The sequence below is a fragment of the Sturnira hondurensis genome, unplaced genomic scaffold, assembly GCF_014824575.4.
Source record: "Sturnira hondurensis isolate 20B ecotype Veracruz unplaced genomic scaffold, ASM1482457v3 Scaffold0010448, whole genome shotgun sequence".
Lineage (NCBI taxonomy): Eukaryota > Metazoa > Chordata > Mammalia > Chiroptera > Phyllostomidae > Sturnira > Sturnira hondurensis.
This window is the reverse complement of record NW_028083079.1, coordinates 53720-66511: the sequence shown is the minus strand read 5'-3', so window position 1 is coordinate 66511 and position 12792 is coordinate 53720. Positions and strand designations below refer to the sequence as shown.

Here is a 12792-nt window from a genome sequence, read left to right as displayed (position 1 = left end):
AAAGTGATTTTCTCTGGAGAATGGAAATAGAGTTCAGAAACTTTTTTACATTCTATCCCTTTGTACCATTTAAAATTTTTGTTATGAATTTGTTTAATTTTTACAATGAAATTTATAACAAATTGTAGTTAATTAAATTGAAGCTACCCCCCCCCCAAGGGAAAAACAAGACCCTTATTGCTTTACACTGTGATTGTTGGGTCCAAGTGTTATTAATGTCTGTGGTCATAAACCATAAAATACAACAAATACATATTATGGTCATCCTTATTGTGGCCATTGTTCCTTCTACAACAGAGAAAGGATATGCTTTGCTTCTGAAGGGCTCTTCCCTACCTGGACACTGTTATTTCTGTGGGGTCACGTCAGCCTCTTCCACTGACGCGCCTCCAGCCGCCTTCTCCATGGTCCTTGTAACCTCAGTTTTCCTTTGAGTCTGAAGACATCTTGGCTGGTAATGGATAACAGACTAATTTGTATCCATTAAGAATGGCATTTGAAAACATCAGAAATTTTTTTTTACCAGTAAATGAATAATTACAAATTGAAATGCTTATTAAATTGTCAAGACTGATGGAGAACGCTTGTGCCCAGGGTGACAGAGTGTTGAGGGGGACTTACACGCTACCTGTACAGTGTAACGTGGTTTACCCTTGCAGGTGTGGAAATTTAGTGGTGTATATCAGAAATCTTTAAAATGAGCATGCCTTTTATCCAACAGTTTAACTTCTGGGAAGTTCTGCTTTGGAAATATTTAAAGTTTTATGCAAAGATACAGATATAAAGCTATTCGTAGAAGTATTGTTTGTGATAGAGAGAATTAGAAATAACCTGAATGTAAAATGGGTAAGAATTGGCGAAATATATTTTGTAATAGTATTGGTATTCATGACCTCTATTCCCAGAATTCTTTGGACATTTTTTTTTTGGCAGATAATAGAAGTTAAGGGCATGACCCTTGAAGTTAGGCATACTCTTTGGTAGTTAAACGTGATGTTGTAGAACATTAATTTAGCAATGTGGAAATATGTTTATATATCATTGAGTGAGCAAAGTGGATTGCAAAACACTGTGGCCCCGTTTTTGTAAAAACACACATAAAATAAAGGTGAAATACTACATCCAAAATCCTACAATGTTATTGTTTAGTGGTTGTATTGCAGGTGATTCTTACCTTTTCTTTTTACTTACCTACATTTTCTGATTTGCCAGGAGAAGATAATGACTTGAATAATGAAGACTAAGTAAAATGCAAGGAGGATGGATGGGGAAGAGAGCCTTTGTGGTGACCTGTTTCACCTGTGCATTCTTTCCCCAGGTGAAGTTTGCCAGAGATTCTGGCTCTGACGGGCACAGCGTGAGTTCCCGGGACTCTGCGGCTCCTTCACCTGTGCCCGGTGCTGACGGCCTGCCTGCTGATCCTGTTGTGGCACCACCCACATCGGTGCCTTTCAAGTCAGGGTAAGATGCTCGAGTCAGTACCAAGCCCTGTTATTGTCCATAAACATTATTCTGAGAGGGGTTCAGAAATAGGGGTATAGTTGCAAACTAAAAATTTCTAAATGTTAAAAATGTGATGGGAAAAATGGGAAAAACACACACATCAGATTTTTCTGACAAAGGATTAATATTCATAGCCTGTTAAAGCACTAACTCAGCCCTGGCTGGTGTGGCTCAGTGGATTGAGCACAGGCCTGCGAACCAAACAACCATGGTTCGGATCCCGGTTGGGGCACATGCCTGGGTTGCAGGCCAGTTCCCAGTAGGGGATGCACAAGAGGCAACCATACATTGATATTTCTCTTCCTCTCTCCTTCCCTTCCCCTCCCCTCTAAAGATAAAGAAATAAAATCTTTTTTTTTAATTTAAAAAAATAAAAAAGTACTAACTCAGATATTTAAGAATACCTGTCAAATCCTGGAATAAAATTGGGCAAAAGGTATAGTCACAAAATACATACCCAAGGGAAAAAATGTAAATAATAAGCATTTGGATGGAAAATTGTTCCTCTTCACCAGCTTTCAAGAGTAAGCAAACTCACGAATTAAAATTCTGTTTTACTATTAAATTGGCAAACATCGTGAGAAACAGTTTGTTCACCCAGTGTAATCTGGACTGGTGATTACGGATTTTGTTTTCATTTCAGGATGTGTTCTGCTTGCTTTCAGGGAGCCAGCTCTTCGTGCCAAATCTGACTCCCTCAGTGAGCAGCTCACCGTCAATACAGTGAGTATATGGATCTGTCTCCCTCACCCCAGTTTTCATGTGGAGGGTAGAGATTTTTTAAAACTTTTGACAACTGTAGATTTGGCTAGAAATTGATGATTACTTTATTCATATTACAGGAGTCAGTATAAGTTTGTTTGGGCTTTTGCATAGCTAGACCTGGATTCAAATCTCTCTTCTTATAGTCATGTGGCCTTAAGAAACTTCTTTGATCCTCAGCTTCTTTATTATTAAAATGGAAGTGATTCTCATACCCCCCTAATAAGGTTCCTATAAGGATGGACTAGAGATGTATCTGTAAAACACTGAGCTCAGAACCTGCTTATGGTGTGTGAATCCCTCAGGAGACTTTTATGAGGTTCAAATGAAATAATGCTTATGGAGTTTTAGTGTCAGGCATATTGTAAGAGCTGATAAATAATATTATCTTATTATTATTGTAATCACTGCATATTATTCTAGTTATACTGCATATCTTCATACTTTTATCCTCTTAGAGGAAGGAGTCTTGCACTAATGCACCAGCTAGTTGACTTTGAAAAGGATGTTGGGACTCTTCGTTTCCCCAAGTATGAGATCAGATCAGCATAGTGTTGTAGTAGAATTTGGGTTTGAATGTGTTTAGGAGGATGTACACTGTAGTTTGCTGCTGTCTCGTCTGGTTCATGACGGCATCTGAGTTTGCTGCCTGTGGTGAGGTGATGACTGAAGGACTTCCGGTCCCAGAGCCCCGTGGCCTTCGCCCACCACACTGTGGCACAGGGTAATTGTATGGAATGGAATTATAAGTAATTTCTCTCCACCCCTAGTTTACTTGTTTATATTCAACCCAAAGAAAGAATAATTAAGCAAATAATCTGAGATGTGCGAAAAGTGATGCCCTAAACCTAGAAGGTTAAGCCAAAAAATCAGAAAAAAATTGAAAAACAGTCATGATTTCAGATTTCTGAACAGTCACCAAAAATTGTCCAGTATATATTCTGTGGTGCTCTCTAGACACGGCTACTTTTGTCACCTATTTCTAAGTTTCAGTGACTTGTGGTACAGTAGTGCCTTTTTCTTTTCTTTTTTTACTTTTTAAAAAATTGAGGCAAAATTCACATAACATAAAATTAACCTTCTTCTATTTTGATATTGAAGTTTTTATTTCCTGTCTTGAATAGGTAATTACATTCATGTGGTACATTTAGCCGAACAATACAGCAAGATATACGTTGAGAAGACTCACGCCCACCCCTGCCCCCATCTACCTCATTCCGTCTCACCCCGCCTTCGGCAACAGCTTTTATTGCTTTTTCATATATTCTTTCAGTGTTTCTTTATGCAAATGCAAGCAAATAGGAACGTATATTTAATTTCCACCTTGCTTTTTACATATTACAATATATAACGCAAGATCTTTCCATATTAGTGTGTACAAAGTTTCCTCATTCATATTCTGTCTCTAGATTGTACTGTTTTATTGTGTGGAGTCCTCCCCTGATAGATTCAACTTTTCTGATTATGCATTTCTGTCAATTAAGAGAAAATGAGTACATACTCCCAGTCTGTGTCTCTTTACAAATTAGATTATAAAGCATTGTCAGTCCCTGTAAACAGATTTGCTGTCTTGCTGCTGTAGCTATAAACTAGTTTTAAAATAGAGGTCATGGTCATCTCTGTGCTCAGTAGATCATCTTGGGCACCCTCGGAGGCGTGTGCTCTCCACCCGGAAGGCTGTACTTTGAACCAGTTAATGGATACGGATGCTTCTAGCACAGGGGCTGCCGTGAGGTCATGTGGAGGCACTAGTGTGCAGTGTGCAGTCAGCGCCAGGTCGGAGTTAGAGGCAGCTGAGTTTAGAACAGAGCTGCTGTCTCCTTCCCTCCCCAGATCTCTTCTGAACGTCTGCCTGCTGAATTTCTCCCAGGCTTTTGAGAAGGCTTATCATTATCATCTAAAATGCCTTACTTATTCTTTTAATCTGTACTTTAGGTTTTCATCTGTAAAATGAGGATAATTATGCATGGCAGGAGACTTAAGTGAAATGAAGTAATATGTATGAAACCACTCTGTCTAATCCAAACATACAGGGCATTAGTTTTACTGTTGTTATTATGTATGACCTGTGCATGTTTCTAGGCCAGAAAATGCTCCCGTTTTCTAGAAGAAATGGTTTCAAATAGATACGGCAGGGGGACTAGTTGAATGTGATACAAGAGCCACAGACATAGAGTTAACTATGAACATGAAGGTAATGAACCTTGATTACAGTGGTTTTTATGACTTTCCTGTCTTTATAGAATCCTGATACAGTCAAGGCCAAGTTGATCTCTCGGATGGCTAAAATGGGCCAGGCCATGCTGCCCATCCTCCCACCACAGCTGGAGTCCAGTGATTCAGAAATGGAAGTATGTTCCCCTGCCTGTATTAGGATGACTAGTGTAGAAGTTGCTGTCTTTTGTTCCTTTCATTGAAATGATTACTTTTTCTGCCTCTAACCTGGAATCATTATTTAAGAGGTTTATATTCAAAATGATGCAGGTTGGTATTGACACATATGTAGTAATTCTTCTGAGAAATGGAAGCAATTTCCTGCATCTACCACAGGAACTGGGCAGTTTGAAGTAGATAATTCAGCTTCTACTAGAAACTCTCTTGCCAGTAAAAATCATTCTTGAGGCAGTATGATGCTCAAATCCTGAAAGATGTTCAACTTGTATTTGTTAATTGAATGTTTAGGTCTTCTTGGAAAATCTTGGTCTGCCCACTGATGTTCCCTTTACTAAAGATCACACTGTCGTGTCTTTAGTCATTGTATGTGCTGTGATTTTTTTTTTAAGTTCAAGAATTTCATTGCAACCAGTCAGTTTTTTCCTTTATGCTTAGAAACTTTCAGATCTAAACATCACATGTGTTTTTAAGAAATATTTACTATTCCATATTTAGATCTAAATTTTAATCCATCTCGAAATTATTGTGTAATATGAAGTAACAATTCTAACTTAATTATTTTTGGGTTGGTTAGTACCTTGTTCGATGAAACCACCCTTTTCAATTGGAAAGCTTAACAGAGATTGAGTTTTGGGATTCTTTCACTTTGATGTTAAACATAGCAAAGGTCGTACTCCTAAGAAGCATTTTTTCAAATACTTTTACTTTTCACAACTTTGTTTTATCTTGTTTTAGAAAAGCTCTTAAGTAGATTTAACATTTAAAGGAAGATGAGATTTCTATGGCCTATTGTCATAGGATTGATTTTTATCTGATCTCCGGAAATGAAATTTGGATTAGATCATATTCTTTATTACAAATTTTAAGTGCTACTTATTCTTTGTAGAATAATTTAAATTATTGAAATAAGAGCTATATTTAATAAACAGGGCATTCTTCTATATATATTGCTCTGTAACCTAATTTTTAAACTTGATGTCATATCATGAACATTTATGTCAATAAAATTAATAAGGTAAGTAAATAAAGCATAGCATTATTACCTTTAAAGGCAACCCAGTGTGCTATAATGTTGATTTATCATAATTCCATTTGCTGTGTTAAACATTTAGGTTAGTTTAGAGCTGTGGTGACGTAAAAGTGGGGTGCTTCTCCAGAAATGCGTAATACACGTCTGAGAACGTCAGGGACAGCAGGAGGCGGCGCAGTGAGTGTCTGAGCTGGTAGCCCCTGAGCTGCAGCACAGCCGGTCACGGTCACTGTGTGCTGTGCCTCAGGTTTTTCTTTCCCTCCTGTGCAGAAGGAGGACTTTTGTAAGAAGACTTTCTTTAGAGTTACAGTAGGGAACAAACAACTTTGATTTTTATGAAAAGAAAGACTGGGGGGAAAGACACTAAAAATATATTATCCCAAAACATTATGGTAACGAAGTACAGTGAATCCTACTGTCTGATTTTCGTTGAGCACTTTGAGGTGTATGGATATTATTTGGCAGAAATGAAGAGCCTGAATTATTTCCTGGGTTTCCTTGCAAGAGACCCCATTTCTGCGGGGACAGACGAGGTCAGTCTTACTTATGCTCACTGCTTTTTGGGTAAATGATGCATTCTGGAGAGCAGTCACTTCAGCTGCTTCAGATCATAAAACTTGAATAATTTAGAATATGTGAGGAAATTATATATGATTATTTGAGATGATTTACAAGGAGAAGGGATCTTATGCTGTTACATAATAGAGTGCTGCCTCCCAACAGCCCACGCCCTGAGCTCTTGCCGTCCTGCTTGCTTTCGCTTCCCCCTCTTTGCTTAGGAACCCTGTGTTGTAAGCAGGTTTCGGGTGGACAGTCAGCCTTAGTGTTCAGTTAGGGACTCAGACATAATAACCTAAAGGCTGGTACCTGTTTCAGGAAGTGAACGCTCTGCGAGGAGCTGGGCAGCCGGTGCCGAATCCGCCTATCCAGCCCTCTCTTCAGCCAGCCCAGCCTCTGCTACCACAGGTGACCCCACACGGTAAGGAAGCTCTCCCAGGGTCCGTGGACTTGTATTGGGTCAGCACCAAAGTTATCACTATTCCTTAAACTGTTAGGCTCTACCATTTTAGTACTGAAAACTGGACTGGGTGTAAAACTTGTCAGTTTGTCCCTGGATAGGGCATTTTCAGACCTGGAGATGTCTTTGGTCTGCTTGCTGTGTTGCATTATCAGTTTTTCAGGTCTGTGTTCCAATAATGAGATATCTCCCTCTATGTAATTCTGCACTTCCTGTCACCTCATGGGATTGTCCTTCTGGGTCACATGTACCCAAGAACACCCACTTTTGTTCTTCTGGCCCATGGCTGAGACTCTGGTAGAGTTGGTTTTAGGAGATTAGGTGAGGATTGTGGTCAAGTCTGAAGCCTGATGGTATGTAAGGTGCTACTCGGGATTCATACAAGCAAGGGTGGCTAACGATAAAAATGTCTTGCTTTATCTTAGCACCTCAGCCGTCTGTTACTGGGCTCCAAGCACCCTCTGCTGCCTTAATGCAAGTTGCATCTCTTGATTCCCACTCAGCTATACCTGGAAATTCCCAATCCTTTCAGGTAACAACATTTTAAAACCATGTCATTTATAAGCTATAATTTATTACAGTTCTGCCTAATTCTCTTTACTTCTTCCTACACAATTTGTGTAGTAGCAGCTCCCTACAGCCAGAGATTATAGTTTTTCCCCTTCCTCAACCACCACTTTTTTATCCCTAAACCAGTCAAAGGATTACATGCCTTATGGGTTGTTATAAAGACTAAATGCAAGAACAAACAAAGCACATGGTACAAAACCTGGCACACAGTCAAGGCCCACTCCACATTTGTTTCCTTTCTTTTTCACACATATCTAGTTGAGGGGTATAAGTTTACGCCTTCCTTGTTCTTGTGTTTCAGACAGCTGAGAGGCTAATATTCTGCACTTTACTCCGCACAGTAGTTGTAGGGTAGGGGTGGGAGCTACATAGAAAATACAGCTGTACTCTGATGTCTGTCCTCCGAAAGTGATCCCTTAAAGTAGGTTCTTTCATTTTTAAAAAAGGTTTTATTTATTTATTTAGAGAGGGGGGAAAGGAGGGAGAAGGAGGGGCATCAGTGTGTGAGAGATACATAGATCAGTTGCCTCTCACACGCCCCCAACTGGGGACCTGGCCCACAACCCAGGCATGTGCGCTGACTCAAACTGGCAAACTTTTGATTCCCAGCCAGCACTCAGTTTTTTCGGTTTTTACAGAAGGCAGTGGCAGCAGCCTGTCTACCTCTGCTGACTGTTGTCTGGATTGTGGAATTTTCTTTTGTCTCTGTGCATTCAATGCATAAGACATACTCCCAGTGGCAACAGGGCCTCACTTTCTTAATTCTTTTTGTTTTAAGATTTCATTTATTTATCTTTAGAGGGGAAGGGAAGGAGGGAGGGAGAGAAATATCAATGTATGGTTGCCTCTCTTGTGTCCCCTACTGGGAACTGGCCTGCAACCCGGGCATGTGCCCTGACTGGGAATCGAACCGCGATCCTTTGGTTCACAGGCTGCGCTCAAGCCACTGAGCTATGCCAGCTAGGGCCACTTTCTTGATTCTTAATGGAAGAATAGGAGTGATGGTGGGCAGACTGTGTTCCATTAGGATGAGGTGTATCACTATTGAAAAAAGTCCCACTTGCCCTCTCTTCACTCCTTGATGGAGAATTACCATCCTGTAGTCTAAGATGTTTTTACATGTGTTATTAATGGGTAGTTATATCTGTCTCTGGAAATTAGCTGCATTTTTTTACTTCAAGGAAGAATAACCATCATCATTAAAGAGACATCTGCTGTTTGTTGAGCATTTACTATCTGCCAGGCACTTAACTTACCAGCTGTTAGGAACTTTACATAAGTGTCACTTCATTTAGTTCACACAACAACCCTAAGAAGTGGGGCTACTCTTTCCATTTTATAGTTGGGGTGAATGGGGATCAGAGGGAAATGAGAGCTCTTGGGTGCATAGATAAGCATTAGAAACTATCCAGGAAGAGATCTCCTTTGGAACCTGGTGGTGGATTTGGTTTGGTGTCTCAGTGCACACCTCTTCTTTTACCTCAATGGAAAGTCAGCAGCGTTGTCTTAGTTTTAACATTTCTGAGACCATAAGTAGGCCCTAGAGCTGGGGAATGAATTCCTGCTTAATTAAATCATGTCTCCAGAGGACTGGGGAATGACCAGAGAACCCTACCCCCACTACTGGGTAGGGCTGCAGTGACCGGGTTACAAAGCTAACACTCCTCCTGCGGTTCTTACTTGATACCAAACCCTAATCTCATCCATCTCCAGCTTCATTAAGTTTAGGCCTCATTCCAGCTTGTCTGCTTTATTTCATCAAAGATAAATTAAGCAAAAAAGAAAGGCACAAATGTTTTATAAAGTCACTGTAACTTGGTATTTTCTCAGCCCTACACAGGTGTGTCAGCCTATGCTTATCCCCAGGCGTCGACCGTCGCCTCCCAGCTGCAGCCCGCTCGGCCCCTGTACCCAGCACCGCTCTCCCAGTCTCCCCATTTTCAAGGTGGGGAGTGATCCCTTTAGTTTCTCATCTTCTGCTTTGCTGTGCTCTCCTTCCTCCCATCGCTGTTTCGTGTTTACTCCAATTAGATCTCTGCCCTTTCTTTCTTACCTTTTCTCAAGGATTTTATTTATTTATTTATTTATTTTTAGAGTGAGGGGCAGGGAGGGAGAAGGAGAAGGAGAGAAACATTGATGTGCAAGAGGAACATCAGATGCTGGCCTCTCGCATGCCCCAGCTGGGGAGCTGGCCCAAAACCCAAGCATGTGCTTTGACTGGGAATCAGACTGACAACCTTCCTTCTGGTTGGCGGGACAGTGCCCAACCCACTGAACCACAGCAGTCAGGGCCTTATCTTTTTGTAAATAGCTTTCTCCAGATGTCATTTACGTGCCTTACAGTTCATTCACTTGAAGTGTATAATTCAGTTATTTTTTAAGTAAGTGTAGAGAGATGTGCAACCATCACCACAACCCAGTTTTACAACATTTTCATCATCCTTCCAAAAAACCCTCATCTCGCTTTCTTGGCTTTTGATTCTTGCGTTTTCTCCCACCAGCTGTTTTTAATTTCTCTGCCAGAGTGGCTCTGTGAAGGTTATAGAAAATAGTAAAACATTGGAGGAAATCCAGAGAAAGCAGAATGAGTGTTTGTGGATGTTTAGTATCTCAAATGAAAGCTGATTTGTTAAAATTTTTAAATTATGAAAATAATATACTTCCATTAAAAAGTCAAACAACACAGTGTGTAGAGAGGAAAGCACTGTCCTCCATCATTAAAACTCCCTGACCACAGGAAACTGTTCCTGACAGTTACTTGGGTAACTTCTTAGATCCCTTGTTTGCATGCTCACCTGTGAGCGTCTTGTATATAAAACAAAACGGAATGAAATATAGACAGCTACGATGGTGTCCTCCCTTCTTGTTCTACAGCTTTTTAAAAATTAATTCTCACTCGACATGTTTGTTGATTTTGGAGAGAGGGGAGCGGAGGAAGAGAAACATCGATGTGAGGGAGAAACATTGATTGGTTGCCTCTCACACAAGCCCCAACCAAGGACCGAACCTGCAACCTAGGCATGTGCTCTGACCAGGAATCGAACCGTGACCTTTTGGTTTATGGGATGATGTTCCAACTGACTGAGCCATACTGGTTAGGGCCTACAGCTTGTCTTTTACATAATAATCACCTTTGTTATTAGGATAGTGGTAGGGAGAAGCAAGTATATCCTACAATGGATTTCCCAGATGCAGCCTTGGTCTGGAAACCCTGCCCCTGCTCTGTCTAGGAAAAGGTGAAGTCTGTCATCTCCTCTGGAAAGCCTTCCCTGATTGTTACTATCACTCCCCCTTCTCCTCCCAGAGACACAGTTGTGTATAATGTCACCAAGGAGTTGATCTGGCTTTTCTTTATGCTCCTCTTGTACCTTGTACATGGTCCGTTTTTTGCACTTAAAACACTATGGTAATGATCTGTTTACGTGTGAGTCTCTTCTCACCAGACTGAATTCACCAAAGGGTAGGAGCCGTGTTTTATTCATTGCTGTATCCCTGGTGCCTGGTACAGTGCCCAGCACACAGTCGGATGAATGGAGAAGCAATCTGAACTGCTAGTGCTACGGCAGACCACAGTGGGCATACTTGTGCCCTTGCACCAGACTGTATCCCCCAATGCATTTTGCAGGAGCATAGCTTAGCTTTGGAGTCCTTTTGCTTTCGTCTGCTTGTGGGGTCGATGCTGACATGGCTGTTTTACCACCCATGAGGAGGGCTGGCCTGGGGGCCCTTAGCCAGAAAGAATGCGTATTGTTTTGGGAATGGATTGAACTTTCTCCTTATCTCCTTTTGGGAGCAGCTTCTTGTCCTCTGATTGCTTCCTGGCCTTTTCTTTCTGCATGTACACAGTGAGGTAATGTAGTGTAGAGTTACATGTAGGACACGTGCTTCCTTTGTCTGCAACCCCTTATAATGAACCTCAGACTGGAGAGGGTGCGGCCCCTCTCTCATACAGACCTGCCACCCCCTGTGCACTCCTCTGTAATGTCATAAACAGTGTGTCCACATCTGCTAGTCTTTGGGCGGCTTTTTGGGAATATCATGAACAAACACTTAAGCAGCTGCCCTGTTAGGGGCTCTTTGCATTACAACTGGTGTCATGAACAGGATATTCCAGAAAATACCCGTTTAGTAGACTGCATATGATAACATGCCAGGTGGGGGAGGCCAGGGGAGAATCCTGGAAACAGCAGGGGGAAATACTAGGCTGGTGTGCCAGTACTCGGGGAGGGGGGTACCCCCAACGCTCATGCTGGCCTGACAAGAGACCTTCATGGGGGGAAAGGAAGAAGTAGTCAAAGCGAAAGTACAGACAGCGCTCCTAGTATTTGGAAATGTTCACTTCCTTCTTTCCTCTGCTGAGAGAGCTGTTGGCTTTTCCTCATGTAGTATTCTCTGCTTCAGTTTCGTAACTTTCTTTTTCACTTATTTCTGTGTAGGATCTGGTGACATGGCTTCATTTCTCATGACTGAGGCCCGACAGCATAACACTGAAATTCGAATGGCAGTCAGCAAAGTGGCTGACAAAGTGGATCATCTCATGACTAAGGTGACTGAGTTAGGTTAGGGGCTATGTTGAAAGTGGGTACAAGCAAGGGGGTACAAGTAGGGAGCAACCAGGGTTGTAAGGAGCAACCAGGGTTGTAGGTAAACTCTTCCTTGGTTTCCTGTCTTCATTGTAGTTAGTAGTTATTTCCCTAGAAGGTAGTTATTGTTTTGGAGACCATTTAGCAGAAGAAAACTCTAGCTTACATTAGAGATTGTCTCCGAAACTCATTAGCACCCTCAAAAAAGTGGTTCTGGGTTGGGTACATTATATTTCCCTGTTTAAAAATTTCTGACCGAAGTCCTTCTGGCACCCCTTCGGCAGGTGGAAGAGTTACAGAAGCACAGTGCGGGCAATCCCCTGTTCATTCCCGGCCTGTCGGTTACAATGGAAACGCAGATGATCATGAGCAACATCCAGCGAATTGTTCAGGTGAGAGTGGTCGGGACCAGAACATTCAGCCTGAAGGTCTCGCCCCGACCCTCTCCCAAGATGCACTGCCCGTTAAAGCTCCACTCCGGAAATGGAGAGCATGTGATAAATGCTACACTGAGTGGGGAAGTTCTGGAACGTCCCTTATGGCTTAACTCAGTCTGAGTGACTTATCACTATGTATTCAGGGGGAAACATTTCTTTTTGACCATATTTAAGAATTTTGCTTCATTTTACAGCCATTTATGTGTTTAATCTATTGGGCATAGAGTGGTAAGGAATAAATTGATATGTTGTTTTAAGTATTATTTCTATATGGACATAAGTTCTAGTTTTTTGTCTCAAAATATATAACAGTGTCACTGTCCAAGTTGATTCCCTTTTATCTGGTACTTTTCTCTTAAAAACTTAAGTTATACATCACGCACTTTGAATTTAGGAGAATGAAAGATTGAAGCAAGAGATCCTTGAGAAGAGCAGTCGGATAGAAGAACAGAATGACAAGATTAGTGAACTAATTGAACGAAATCAGAGGTAATA

At 41.3% G+C, this 12792-nt stretch overlaps 1 protein-coding gene across 3 annotated transcripts in view; it reads left to right on the top strand.

Annotated features, from left to right (window-relative positions):
- Positions 1–12792, top strand: part of FKBP15 (FKBP prolyl isomerase family member 15) — a 51096-nt gene that overhangs the window by 21387 nt on the left and 16917 nt on the right. For all 3 annotated transcript variants that reach the window (XM_037059061.1, XM_037059059.1, XM_037059058.1), the window contains exons 10-18: positions 1319–1461; positions 2169–2226; positions 4509–4616; positions 6566–6668; positions 7133–7239; positions 9108–9222; positions 11714–11823; positions 12145–12252; positions 12692–12786. In XM_037059061.1, the coding sequence (XP_036914956.1) occupies positions 1319–1461; positions 2169–2226; positions 4509–4616; positions 6566–6668; positions 7133–7239; positions 9108–9222; positions 11714–11823; positions 12145–12252; positions 12692–12786 (947 nt within the window). The remainder of the gene's footprint in view (positions 1–1318; positions 1462–2168; positions 2227–4508; positions 4617–6565; positions 6669–7132; positions 7240–9107; positions 9223–11713; positions 11824–12144; positions 12253–12691; positions 12787–12792) is intronic.